Genomic DNA, 16,275 nt, shown 5'->3' on the forward strand with positions numbered 1-16,275 from the left:
TATGAAATGAGTTTTTATTATAACATATAGTTAAGGTATCTACGTTAAGAATTTGTTGAACTTTTTTGATGAAAATGATCACATAATTGTTATACGGAATTTTCTTTCTATCGCGCTGCATGCATGTTGCACGCACATACGCGCTGAAGACACACCACACACACATACACAATCTTCCCTTTTTATGAATACTTAGCTTACATTCTACATTTTAGCTTACATTTTAGCTTCTGTTTTTTCCATTTTTTATTGAACTTACTTTCTCTTTCTCTCTCTTTTTCTGTATCGCACACTTCAACTTTTCTGAAAGTTTTTCATTACTATCTATTATATTTTGTAATTGAGTTTATTATCGGACATGTAGCTGAACAGGTATCAAGTGTCGTTGAAATTCATATTCTTATTTCATATCCTTCTTCCGTTCATATTGCTTGAAATGAATACCGATAAAATACATCATTTCTTTTTACAATATATTTTTTATCTAATTGTATTTTTTAATTTGAAATTGAATGTATGCTTAATTTTTCTTAGTGAGTCAGTTAGAAAAATTAGTAAAATATATTGTGTTGATTCAATATATGTTAAGTTTTTTGAAAATTATATTAAATTATCTAAACTTTCGTTCAGAAAGTAACTGAAATATAGTTCACAATTAAAAAGGATATAAAAATAAAACTGCCAAAAATACATGTGTACATTTGTTTTTAAAAAGTTACCTGTAATGTACCGAATTATTAACTGTTTAGTTTTTTTTTATTCAATATATTGTGTATTTTCAATGGAAATATGATAACAATGTATAAGACAAATATTTATGCAAAATATTGCCCAACTAATGGTTAAATTAAAAATTAACTGTTATAATAACAAAACACACATAATAATGACGGATACATAATAGGGCAGATGATTGGCATTTTTATATTGATACGATGGTCAAACTTATAAGATAATTTTTATTGTGATAATATAATATAGTTACTATCTTTTCAAATATTTAATCAGTCTTTTTAATTGTTTCTTATAATAACAATAATTTTACGCTGCATTTTTTGGTTGACTTATAAATAGTTTGTATAATTTTTTCATAACATAATAAAAAACTTTTATAATTCTGTCCTTATGTAAACTATTTATTTATTTGTAACCAATAAAAATAATGATCTTTTTGTATTTAGCTTCCTATAAGTATTTCTGTTGTGTTTTCTATATGCGTATATATTTGTTTTCAATATGTATTATATCTTTTTTAATTTTAAACTAATTTTGAAATATCAACATATTTGTATGATTTATAATTAAACATTATTAAGCCTAAAATAAATAAATAAAATAACCTATTGAAGATTTTAATATGTATTCGATTTTTTAATCTAGCAAGATCCTATTAGTAAAAATTTTTTAGACTATTTTACTTTTTTACTTTTTCTTCATAGAAAACCCTTGCAATCTATAAAAATTAAGAACATGCAATAAACCATTTTAAATACCTTAAACAAATTTGAATGTATACTTCCATCAGCTCAATATTTCATCTATGGATACATAGGTGGCTTAGTTAATTCAATTAATTATACTTGTGCAATATATTTTAATCATATATAAATCGAATACGCAATAACTACAAAACATCTTATTAATAAATTTACTTAATAAACTTAATCAGATTCTTAATAATAACAGTACATATAATTGAAAATTTTTAATTATATAAGAATTCAAATTCATTTTAAATTTTGTATTAGCTATGTCAGAATTAAAAAATTATTATTATTTAAAAGTTTAAATAACTACAAAGACTATTGCATCATGCTCTAATAGAACTCATAATTTCATTTGATTACAAGCCAAATATATTAATAAAAATAAATAATAATAGATTTCGGAAAATTTAAAATATCTGTGTAATGAACAATATAAAATTCTGTAAAAATTAAAAAAATACATTTCTCCTGCATTTAAATAAGAATAAATCAATACGATTAAAATTTCAAAATACATCTGAAAAATATTCTATAAAAGAGATTGTCTCTAAATATATTTCAAATATTTATTTAATTTAAGCAAATAAATTTGATTATACCGAGTTTATATAAACTTTTTTTTTATTTCAAATTTAAGATTTATTGTAAATTTATTCTTAGATTTTGTCTTAACAATTTGTCAATTTATTTTAAATAGGTATATATATTCAATTACATTTTCAAAAACAGCTAATCAATTATGTATAATAATTTATTTAAAATTTTATTATGATATAATATGAAATACGTGAAAATTATTCACATTATAAATAATATCCTTATAGTTAAATAATAATACTTAAATATCCTTATTATTTAATGCTTGAAAAATTTCAAAGAAAATATTTAAAAAATAATTAATTGTTTTCATGTAGTTTGAATAAAACAAAAACAAAATATACAATTTTCTATGAGATATTGCTACGCATTTTTTGCAAGTTAATAAATTTCTTTTCATTAAATATACTAATTTTGATTTTAATTAGTTCTTCAATCCTACAACGGATTTAATTATAAATATAAAAATATTGTAATTTTCATAAATAATTTGATTTACTTATATGAACTTTATATATTTAGTTTTTTTATAAGTATTTATGATGGATATTGACATTTATTTTATTTTTCATAAAACTAAAATTTTAAAACTCGAAAATTTTTATAAAATTTAATTTTAAAGATAATTTAAGTTTTTTTTCAATAAATGTAAATTGTAGATTTTTTCAGATTTACGAAATAATTAAATATGTACAATTATTTATTCGAATTCAATTGAATTCACTATCGTTATTATAATATTAAGTAAGTAAACAAAAATATTATAATATAAAAGTGTGGCTTTTATTTGACTAACTATTATGAAATAATTATTAAAAGTATTACAATATAATAATGTATTTTTTAATTTTCAAATAATTTTTAAAGACTTTTTGCAACATACACGCACCGACACGCACGGGCGCGCACACACTTACGTACACATGCACGCAGATACTCATTATAAATTGATGTTATAACTAAAATTTGTATATATAGATCATTTTATTACTTTAATTTAAGCATAATAAAACATAGATATATCAAATTATAAATTGTTAATTCATTTAATCTTTTTCACTTTTTGTAATTTAACAGCTGTAGGAATATAATAACAGATTCTTATGCAACAGTACTTTTACATAAAATTTCAAAATATAATTTTTGATTGTTAATATCTATTATATAATAATTCGTGAATCACTATTTTTATTAGTAATTTAATAATTGAGTATTATCAAACTATAATCAAAGTAGGTCTATTCTGCATACTAGACTTGTTTTTTCGCATAAATACAACTATTTTACTTATACATAGTTTCACAAATAAAAAATGTAACAAATTTTATACTAACCTTCTTTGTTAAATATTTTTAATAAATTACTTTATTAATATATATTATTATAAAGAAGTTTTTAATGAAATTTAAAAAATGATATGGTATTAAAGATTACGCTACTGCTAATAAATAAAACATATTAAATCAATTTTATTTAAAGGCATAAAATATTCTATTAACATAATAATATTAGCACTTGTTAAATACTGTTTCAGTAATAATCAAAACTTTCTGTTATAGTACACAACTCAGACTCCCGAATGACTCTGCCGTTTAGTTTCTTGCGCTCTCCCTTTATTGTTCAATGCCCACCGGCGTGGTCACTTGTGAGAGTTCTCTCACTGTCGTAGCATAACTTTATATTTTAAATACATTATAATTTTAAAACATTTTGTTATATTCAAGTCAAAGCAAGTATAATATAATTTTATAAGCTTTCTATAGTTATAAAGCATGGCATGCTATCATTTATACATATTCAATTAGTTTATATTTACATATACAATGTATGTATGTATATTTATATATTCCATATTGTGTAAATGTTCTATGTATATAATATATATTTACACATACAAATACACAAAGTTAATGTTATTAAATATTTACATAGTCACAAGATGCTATTTAAATACTAAAAGACTACTTATGAAAATGCATGTACTATTAAATTTTGTGTTGAAGTTTAAACATTTACAAAAAAACTAATATTTTATTAAGAATATATAAATATTTCATTTCAATTATCATATTTATTAATTTTTAAAGATTTCTTTTAAGGTGTTTGAATGTTTTATTGAATTGAAACAGATGGTAAGAAATTAAGTTTCTTATTTCATAATATTAGATACCATGAATGTTAAAGTGGGTTATAAAGGAATTAGTAAAGTATCGATATTTATGACGTGATATATGTGATCATGACATAATATAAATTTAGAAGAATTTTTTAGCAGTCATAAATCTTATCTATCTATCAATATATATATATATATATATATATATATATATATATATACATTCATTCATTCATGGTTCGTCGGAATATGCGTATGTATGTATATGAATAGCTAGATTTATGTATATGTGCTTATGTGTGAATGTATATAAATATGAACTTGCCTATATATATGTATATATGTTAGGTACTTATATAGATACATATTGTTTTGTATACTATAAATTTTAAATCGGTAACCTAATTTCTAACCATCATTCCTTATTGCAATTATACAAGATTATTTATCTGGGTCATTTCACTTATTAAAAACGGTAATTGCATTGCCATGCATTAAGTATTTAAGTAGTAGTTAAAACATATTCTTTGTAAATAATAATTTTCGCATTTTTTGATGAAATTTATTTTAATGAAGGCGTTAGATTTTTTAATTTAAGCTTATTTTTCATATTACTAATAATATTATATAACCAATATTATAAAAGATGCTTCCTTGTTGCGTCATATAAATTATTTATTGACTTTAAAATGACCTTATATTGTAATAATGTTTGCGTAAGCTGTCGAATAAAGGACAATATTGAATAATTATTTATATTTAAATAACTAATTCGCATTTTTTAATTTTGTAAGTATTGTGTTTATTAAAGATATTTTATATTTTCAATAATAGAGTACATTTTAAACATAAGTGTATATATATATATATACAAAGTTTAACATTTCAATTAGATTAAATAACTTAATTTATGTTGCATGATATACTTAATTTTAAATTATATACGAGTTTTCAATCGTGTATTTTATGTAAATATTGATTTATTGATTCTGTAATGACAGTCATTTAATACAATACCGTTACATTTGGAAAGAAGTTGCTATAAAAAATTATTTCTACATAGTTTTTCGAAATCTTTAGAAAAATATTAAATTACAATCGCAATATTAACGTACTTTGATATTTAGAGTTTTTCTACACACGCACCTACAAAATAGTCATACTCGAATTCATTGATTCAGCATAATAAGCAATAAATAGTATTTTTAATAGATAATTTAGTGTTCTCGTGTAGTATAAAGAATATTTTCCAGCATGTGTAGCGACAGAAAAAAATTCATTTCAAGGTTTATGTAGAGTCCGGATGAATGAGTGTATTAATACCCACGAACACATGTATATACAAGCATTAGCACACTTTCAATGAATGCGTTTGTACGATAATTACCTGAAATATTGTGAATAAAGCTTATAAGGAGAAACTTGTAACTATTTTAAATAAATTTAATTTTTATATTTTGTCCAAGGAAATAGAGAATATTAGATAAATTTTATAAAATACATAGATATTTGTAATATATTAATTATGTATTTTTTTATTATTAAACTAATGAACGTATATATAATGAGAGACCATAAGGTTTTTCCTGATTTCTTTATTTATATTTTTTATTGTTTATGTAAATAGATATAAAAGTTACATCGGTTTATTAAATTTTTTCAGTATATTATCAAATATCTATTCGATCCTTTAACATAATGTAAATACATATTAAAATAGTATAAAAAAATAGTAACATAGTATTTTTCCTTTTTCTTTTTATTGCTTTATTATCGTTTCTATATTTTAGATACATTAAATAAATCTTTTATTTAATACTTTCCAGATTAACTTTAACATTTAAATGCAATATAAAAAAAATTACCAAAATCCTATTACTGCTTAATTCTTTTTCAAATTTATTTTTTAATTTTGTTTATTAATCCAAATTATAAATTCAATTTTTATAATGCCAAATTGTTTATAAAGGTACATTTTAAATTTAAACAATTATAAATATATATAACTTATTTTATATTCTCAGTATTAATAGATTATAAGATTTTCTTTAAAGTTACTATTTATTGCAAGTAGTTGTAAATTATTATATGTTTTTGCTAATATTCTTGACATCGCTTTCATTAGCAATAGAAAATATTGATTAGGTAAGTAAATAAAATAGATAATAAAAATTATCTACATCTATCTTATTTATACTTCATTTTTATTGTAATGTTTTACTATACATTCTCGTATCATATTAGATATATATTTATGTTTATTTATAAAATAAACATATTTTTTTTAATATGCATTTCTTTATTTTCTACGTGAACGTGAGAATTAATATTCTGTATCACTGAATTCAAATAGAATTGTGAATAGTATATCACAGTTTAATTATCAGTAAATATTAAATAGAATTTGTTTAATTATAATTGTAGTATATCAATTATTATTATCATTATTATTAGCTTGTATATGGTGATGAATAAATAATGGTATTGTTTGTTTATATTGCGCCTTTTGGTGCGTTTCATCTTTTTTATTTATAACATTAAAAATTAATATATAGATAACGCATTACACAAGAAATTTTAAAAAATTAATAAAAAAATTAAGAATTAAAAAAAAAATTTTATATTTTAAAATATATCATTTGTTATAAGAAAAATCGATATTTATATACAAAAATACATATGTGACAAATGTAAAATAAATAACTAATAATTATGTTCTTGCTTTATTAATATAATGTTCTATAAATTCTTCTAATGCATCACGGATTAACGTTATATTATTTAAATTAATTTTTTTAATTCTTCTAGTGCATTACGGATTAATATTATATTGTATAGATAAATTCATTAAATTCTTCTAATCCAAGAGTATCCTTTAATTTTTTTGTTTTCCTTTAAGTTTCCAACTTCACTTTTTAACATTATTCGTAATAATAAAATATAATATAACCGAAATATTGGAAACTTTAACAATCTCGTGGATCAGTTATATCACATTTTTAAAGATCAATATAATAAATATAATAGGACATAAAAATAATAAAATAAAATATGCAATATCTAATATTAATAATATACGTAACGAAGTAATATATGTACAGTGAGAGAAGTAATTTAAATATAATGGAAATGTAGCAATGAATATTTTTAACACTTAAATAATACTTTAATACATATAGTTATTTATTTAAATTAAGATAATTAAATTTTATATAAATGTAATAAAACTTTATGTATAGTTCATTGTAATAAAATCTTTAAAAAATATTTTAATTATTCTCAAATATCTTACAAAACCAAGTAGATTTTGTAATTCTGTAATTCTCCTTCAAATTTAATCATCCAAGAGCTAAAATAAAAAAACATATTTTAAGATTTAAAAAGATTTTTACATATGAAAAAATAAAATACTTATATTTACTTTATAAACAATTGCACAACGACATGGTATATACACAAACATTTTACATGATCTATTAGCAAATGTCTCAGGTATCGTAAAATGCAAAACTTTTGAATCTACGCGATTTTCTCCACCAAATTGGAGATCATCACTATTTAAGATTACTTTATAGGTCCCAGCTCGATTTACTCCAACTGGATAATCAGGAAAAGATTTGTCTGGATGAAAATTAAAAATAAAAACTAAACCAGCGCGTTCAAACACAATTATTTTATCATCTTCGTGTTTCCAGGATACATATCCCTAAAACATAATTAAAACATTATAAAAATATTATTTTAAATAAATTTATATATATATATATATATATTATATATATATATAATCATATTATATTTAAACAATATCATTTTTATTGAATTAAGTATTTGATAATATTTTAATGTTCATGATTTCTGATAAACTATCTATCAGATATATATTTTTCAGTGTACAGTATTAAAAGCCTATGATCTAAAAATATATGTGCTAAAGAGAAATATAAATAAATCGAAAACAAAATAATCAATAGTATAAAAAAGTAGATGCTAAATGCAAAAATTTATATAATATATAGGTCATCCAATAGATAGGAATTATATACAAGATTGAACTAAAACAAATACATAAAATATTTTAATAAATTTGAATTATCATTAAATGAATTAAAAACCATAATATATAACACTAATTAATAAATATTTCATAAATAATATATGCATACATTATATGATAGATTTTATAAGAATTATTAACTAATATACATGCGTTTTAAATAATTGGCATTATAAATTATTATATTAGTATTCATTCTTATTAATTATAGAAACTTAACGCTAATATCAGTGGTATTGTTCTTAAATAATAATTTACTACCAAATACTAAATCCTCTGTCCTTGTTGGACAGTTAATTGCAAGTAAAAATACAATAACAATATAAGGTAATTAAATAACGAGAATTTATTTCAAAACAACATACAATTAAGGAAACTTCAATAATAGTAATAAATACAAGTCGTAATATTACAATAATTTATAAATTATTTTATTTACTCAATCAATTATTCATAAGGTTCAATCATTTTTAGTATACTATCCATAATTATATGTTTATTCACAATTTTATTTGACTAATATATTGCCCAAAATAATATTCTACATATTTTTATATATTTACACACTATACATACTTTTATTTATTTTTTACTAATGTTTATATATTTATATATACTTATTTGTTAAAATTATTTTTATATCTGTATTTTGTAGAATACCCTCTTTCATTTTTCTTATAAACATTAATTAAAATTTGATGCTGAACATATTCATCGAATATTTAAAATATTTTCTATTTCTAAATATCAAATAATTTTATTTATTTGAAAACAATTTAAATTTTTTTTTGAGAAGTTTATTATTTGATAATTTTATATTTTACATTTTTAAAAATAATTTTATGAACTCTTTTTATGAAGTAACTTTTTTTTAAATTTAGATACAGTAATTTATAATACATGATTAAAAATAAATTTGTATACATTTATTATATAATTTAACAAAATTCGATTATAAATTATAATATATTATTTTAAAGTTTTATTTCTTAGATTTTATTTTTATTTTAGTTTATATAATATAATAAATTATATTCTAATTATTTTGACATAAATTATAAATAATGATTTAATTAAATGTAAAAAAATATACGAGTTATGCTATAGTGTAATAAAGATAAAGGTATTTTAAAATTATTTACTAAATTAATATAAAGTTTAGTAATAAATATTTCAAATGTTATATAAAAAAGTAATTATTAAAAACAGAATATACGTCTACTTTATTTTAAAATTTATTCTTTATTTGAGTTTCTACAGCTATTTTAGATTATTAATTCGTGCCAAAGTCAAATTCACATTTTAGTTTTTAATGTCACTTTAGGCTATTAGTTCTTGTCCATTTAGCTTTTAAAACTATTATTTAAATTATATATATATTATTGTTACTTATTTATTTTTTGTTACATATAATAAACTTATTAAAATAAGTCCTCGACAAATTTGAATAAAGCATTTGCATTTATTTTAGAATTTATTGTAATATTTTATTCCTTAATACTTGCTCCAGACAGCTGTCGGCAATTATATAAATCAAGGTCGATTCATACTGATACTTTATTACCGACTGCAATAAATATAATAATTACTTCTAAATAATTGTGTAGTTAATTGAACATATACATTTTATTGCCTCGTCAGCTTTAATAATTATAATAATAGTATGACTTTGTAACATAACATATGTATTTACGATTAATCTAATAATATATTTTCAAAATGAGTATATAAAACAAATTTATAAAAATTTCTATATATATATATATATATATATATATAAATAAATATATATATTTAATCTACTTACATCTTTTAAACGATCTATATTAAAAAATGTACAATTATTCACATATCTAATCATTATATAAGTGATACATTAATTTTGTTAGATATATATTTATATGTTTTGTATAGAGACTTAAAGATGTCGATTTTAAATGATTCTGAGTTTCACAAAATTTATATTTAAATATGAATATTTATTAGTTTTACTTGGTATTTCTATATTCGATTAGATAACTATAATTAATATATTTACATTTAATTTATTTATCATTTAATCAAGACTTCGGTTAAATACTTATAAAATTATAATGAAAGATTAAAAATATAAAACAATCATAATTTTTATTATGTTATTTCAATTTATTACAAAAGAACAACATATTGTGGATGTGACTAGTGATTTACAATGATTTTTTGTAGCTAGTGTAAATATTGCTATCCCGTAATAATTAAAATTTTTAGTTACAAATATAAACATTTAGAATATATTATTTTTTTATTATTAGGATTTAACAGAAATTATATTATCAAATTCTTTAATGAATATTGAATTAAGTGATTTTTAATTGAATTTAATTTGACATGTTTTAATAGAAATGTACGCAATATCGGTTCTTTGATATAAAAATTTTTTTTATTTTAAAGTTTTTGAATAAATGAAATTTTATAAAGTAAGTATTACTATTTTTTTTAAATATTTTTGAGAATAAAGAAATGGAATGGAACGATAATTTAATTTTAATATAATAATATAATATATAATATAATCTGAATATAAGATAATATAATCTGTTTTTAATATGATTGTTTAATTTTCGAAATTAAAACTTTAATTTAACCTATCAAAATATAGATAAACAACAATATAATGAATGATTTGTTTAATTAATTTATTTCATTTAGTGAAATATATTTTTCATATAATTCTCTATTGGAAATTTTATTATGGAGATGGAGACGCTTAATATTTTAATTATACAAATATAGGCAATACAGTTGTACACTTAATGTAATTATACGAATATAGTTTTTTTTTAATTATACAAAAATTATAATTATAGTAATTATGTTATTATTAAATGAATTACTTTTTGTATCAAATGAAGTATATTTTTATTGCATAATAATTAATAAATAAATCTATGAATGAATTTCAACGAATGAATTATAATTATGGCTAAAGTTTAACATTTGTAAACAGTTTTCATCTTGAATATTTATAAATCTTATTATTTTTATTATTCCAAGTATATATATAATTTTCGAATACATAGCAACTTATACGTAAAATTATTTATTTAAGTGAAATAATGATTCTAAAATATTTTACTATATTACTAATTTATATGAAAACTTACAGGACTAGAATGAAGCCATCCATAAATTTCTTCTAAAGCATTAATTGCTGAATTCCATTTGTTCATAAATTTATATTTTAAATTCTCATCATCTACTAAATGCCATTGACGCCTAGCGTAATGATAACTATTATTATTACCCTTGCGAGGAAAATCTAACCATTCAGGATGTCCAAATTCATTGCCTAGAGAAAAATAAGAATATTGGTTATCATATCGAAAGTATATATAATGTTTTCTAAGTATATAACCATAAATATAAATTTATGAAGTACAATTTACAAAGTAAAATATATGAAGCTTATGGTAAACAAATAAATTATATATTTATTTGTTATATAAATTATATATTATATATTGAATATCAAATTTGGTAACTATTAACATTTTTTTGACTCGATTGCAAATGTAATTATATATTTTCTAAATTATGTTGACATTGATCTAATGGCATAGGATGCAGCATTCCATGGTATCCAAACTATATTGCAATCTTCTGTTACTATTATTAGTTTTATTTTATATTTTATACTGATTATTATTAAATTTAATTTTAATCAATATAATATATTGATTTAAATTTAATTATAAACGATTAGTCAGTGTTAAAGTTAAGTATCATTAAAATCAAGTATCCTTGATTCATCAATACTTTTATTTTTTTTAAATTGTGATTATAAATAATAATGTGTTATCAATTTGATTTATTGCATATATCCACCGTTTAATAGATCTATCTTCTTGCGCATGTCAGCCATTATCTTCTTACTCTATTTATTTTTTTCCTTTCATAATTATCTAAATATTAAATGTTTTAATTGGTTTGGTTTCGCCATTTGTTTTAAATATATCAATTTATTTATTCAATTTAAATATTACAATTAAAATCAACAGATTTTTAAACAGTGTCAAATTATATCAAATCCATTGAGCTTTGAAGTTAATTATTTATCAAATAAATGAAATTTAGTATTAAGGATAAATTTACCAAAGTTAAAATTGCTGAAGATCATAAATATTAGTTGAATTAATTAATTTTAATTCGTTTCATATAGACGTTCCTTATCTTGTATTCATATTCTTACAAATTATATATATTCAAAATAATTTTCTTCAGTATTATATAAATCATTATATCACAGAAACCTCTGTACCTATTTTAATCTCAAAATTATATATAATTGCCATTTCAACAAGCGTTTTTAAAGGAAAGAACTTGTCCAACATAACAATTTCTATTTGTGTTTACTTCATAATGAATTATTAACTTGTACTTAACTTCAACTTATTTAATTATTCTTACTTATAGACTTTTTTATTTACTAAATACTTAATCACTGTCATTTTCCATATGTTCATATTAATATTGATTTACGATTTATTAATACGTACCCTAGCCTTTAGATTCGTATTCGATTTTCATTTACTTTTCATCTCTACATATTTAAATTTATTCATTCAATTCTTTTTTTACGTTTATGCATTTAAATGTATATGTATTATTTTTTCTACATTATATTATAAAATAATTATATATCTATTTCAATAATAAAACGTTCCATTTAATATCGTTAAGTATTCTGTGCTCACAACTGAAACTATTATAAATTATAAATCCTGGTATAAGAAACTATAAATATGGGGCTTTGAATAATTGTCGGAATACTCGGAGTACTGGAAATTATCGGGTGTTAAAATTATTTGTGTATTTATGTATTAATAAATTTTTAATTTATTTAAAGATTCCTTGGATAATCTCCAATGATAGAATAAAACTATTTTTTATGCATATTTATATATACTGTATTGCATGATCATTTTGTATTATTGTATGATTACAAAGATATTAATTTATAAATATAATTCTATTTTAACAACGTATATTGTTAATTAAATCTACTAAATTTTTTACTACATGAGTATCAAACCCTATAATGGCGGAAGAATCTCATTATATTCACTTATAATTTTTATGAGGAAGTATTTAATTTCTTTGTCTATTTTTGAAATGACATTTCTTATACAGTTTAAAGAAAGCATTCATATCTTAAGTATTGATAACCAAGTAGAAAAATTTAAACGGTATTGTTTTTCGTCGATTCTTGTTTTATAAATACAGTAAAAACCGAAATATTTTGAATTAATAATGTTATTTTTAATATAATTAATTTTAGAATTATTATCCAAGAAAATTATTAATATAATTTTTCATTTGTTAATTTGCTTAAATATAAGTACAATATAATTATAATAATTTAGAAAAATGTGCATTTAACTTTTATATTTAAAATTACATTTTATTTTTAGTATATACAATGATTCTAACTTTCATAATAATATTATTAGTATTATACAACTAAACATTTTATCAATAGATCATTAAACTTACCAATAAAATTTAAATACGCTTCTCCACCTAATGAATGTGTTATAAGAGTTATCATATTGTGTAATGCAATTCCTCGATTTATCACATAATTTGGAGGGCTCAAAACACTCATATGTGTGTACATCTTTTTATCCATTAACCAAAATGCTATGGTTTTATCGCCAACAAGAGCTTGATCATGAGACTCAACGTAAGCTACTGTTTTTTCCATATATCTACGATTAGTTAATGTCCAAACTATATCACCCATATTCCAATTTTCATCTTTTACTTCTTTAAGAAGTTTAATCCATTTATCTGGAATTGCCATTCCTAATCGATAATCGAAGCCAAAGCCTCCTTCATCTATAGGCCTAGTAACAATAAATATAAACTCAACAAAAATTCTATAAGTTATTTCTTTCAAGAACTATCTTTAAATAAGTTACTTTTCAAAGAACAATATACTAAGACGATCTTTTTTAGTAGATTTTGTATAATATTTGTTGGTAGTGAAAATATTTGTAAAATAAAAATGAATCATTTAAAGAAAGATAATAAGCAAGCAATATATTATATTAAAAATATATAAATATATTAATACTTCTACAATTAATCCACGAAGTAGTTCTGCGCAGAATATGATAGTATTTGGATTTTTATTTGCCTATGTGAATATACAATTATATAATACAGCGAACAACATCAATTATAATTATATCGATCTCTATGACAAATTTATTATAAAAAATTGAACCTTTAATATATTCCATATTTTATCAATTTACATATATAGCAGATATCTTTTATACATTTTTTATTAAAGAATTTGATACATTACGTAAGTTATTAATTCTAATTAAATTAAAAAATCAATTAATTATATATTAAATATAAATCAATGCCGACCATTATTGTAAGTTATATTTATACTTTGTGAAATTTCAATATATGCAATAATTACAATTCGACACCCGATGCATTTCATTTAATTAAAAAAATTGTTGAAAATAAATTATTAGTTATTTTATTTTTATTTAGATGAGCAAATATTTTATTTTTTTCTTAAATCAAACAATGCTATCATTTAATTTTCTTTACAGTGTGAAGAGTACATTTCGGGGTTTTTTAGAATTATTTAAACAATATTTAAATATAATTAAATATATTTATATATAATAAATAAATCCACAAAAATAAATATTCAGTGTATTAAATCTTAATTTTATATCATTGGTTAAAATGTTATGTTAATTTCGTTTTTTTAAAATTAAGTCAAAATACTTTTTGAACATTATTCTTTTACATTTAAATGAATATAGTTTGAATTTATTTTTAGTTTATTTATTAAATTAATTTATTTAAAATTATTTTATCAATTCAATTTTTTATTGGCACAGTCATTATGTCATTATTTTTTGTATTTGAAGAAATTTCTTCCTATTTATTTTTACGTTAATATTATTGTTCAAAAAATTAATTCTACTAATCCGACTCGTCAGCCAAACGTGCAAAATTAACTTAGAAAAAAACCACTACATGTTATGTGGGAAAATCGCTGGGCAAGTGAAGGGTTAATGCACTGATTCAATAATTAACACATTTAATTTTTACCGCTGTTTATTCCATTTATTTCAATTTATTTCCAAGTTGGGATAATTAACTGTGATGATATTAAAAATGTCCTTTATATTTCTTAATAATCTTGTGGCGTTGTGATATACCTATATTGAAGAACACTTAATGCAACTGGTGAGATTATGATTTACTGTAAAAGAAATAGGTTATACGTTATAACCAACGTTAACTGTATATTGATTCACAGTCGTAGAAAGACAGTTTACTAGACTCAGCTGAATGACTTTGTCTCTGGTCCTCCACCATGAGAGTAAGTCATGACTTATCCATTCAATAAGGAGAAGAATAAGAATAGGAATAAGCGGTGTTACATTACATTGTCCTTCTTAAATAGTTCACTGACCCAGTTCCACTTGGGACCCCTTATTCTTTTAGTTATCCAATCAAAGGTTGACCTTGGGCAGCACGATGGATTATGCACGCCTTCATTTCCACTTCCTTCTGGGCTCAGTCCCGAATATGCTAATCGGGAAAGTGTCGGAAATTGGGGAGCCTTTAATATTGATCGCCTCTCCCTTCTCTGGGACTTAGCTAGATAAAGGGTCCTCTAGGGCGTGGTCGATTTTCCAATGCGATCGACAAGATGCGACGTAGTTAGGAACAATGCAAGCATTGTCTTAAAAAGCCGAGTGCGCACGTACATCTATTGCTTGTTGTCGCACGTGCAGGGTTTTGGATTGCAGTGAAATTTATGAAATGTTTGTACTCGATAGTTTTCGTATACTTTTTCAGAATATACGTCATGGAGGTAGTAAACAACATAACAGTTTAACTGCACCGGGAAAGCATGAGCACGTTTTTAGATAAGCGAGAATAAATAAGCTAACTATTCACGGGTGTTTTCCAGATGTATTGACCGTCTCGAGTGT

The 16,275-nt window shown here is 21.1% G+C and overlaps 1 protein-coding gene across 1 annotated transcript; it reads right to left on the minus strand.

Moving 5' to 3' along the window:
• Positions 1–7,439: 7,439 nt before the first annotated feature.
• Positions 7,440–14,138, minus strand: LOC105360549 (1,4-alpha-glucan-branching enzyme-like). The gene is made up of 4 exons (XM_011497482.1): positions 13,790–14,138; positions 11,401–11,585; positions 7,622–7,906; positions 7,440–7,549 (listed from the first exon to the last, which is right to left on the minus strand). Exons 1-4 carry the CDS (start codon positions 14,097–14,099, stop codon positions 7,535–7,537), a joined length of 795 nt encoding a protein of 264 aa, XP_011495784.1. The 5' UTR covers positions 14,100–14,138; the 3' UTR covers positions 7,440–7,534.
• Between the last annotated feature and the right edge of the window lie 2,137 nt (positions 14,139–16,275).

The sequence above is a fragment of the Ceratosolen solmsi genome, unplaced genomic scaffold, assembly GCF_000503995.2.
Source record: "Ceratosolen solmsi marchali unplaced genomic scaffold, CerSol_1.0 scaffold10, whole genome shotgun sequence".
Taxonomy (NCBI): domain Eukaryota; kingdom Metazoa; phylum Arthropoda; class Insecta; order Hymenoptera; family Agaonidae; genus Ceratosolen; species Ceratosolen solmsi.

Coding starts and splice junctions, on each gene's coding strand:
- LOC105360549 (XM_011497482.1), bottom strand. CDS start 14,099: ATGGCAATTCCAGATAAATGGATTAAACTTCTTAAAGAAGTAAAAGAT. Junction 11,586..13,789: donor AGCGTATTTAAATTTTATTG/GTAAGTTTAATG, acceptor ATTTTTCTCTAG/GCAATGAATTTGGACATCCT. Junction 7,907..11,400: donor GATGGCTTCATTCTAGTCCT/GTAAGTTTTCAT, acceptor ATTATGTTTTAG/GGATATGTATCCTGGAAACA.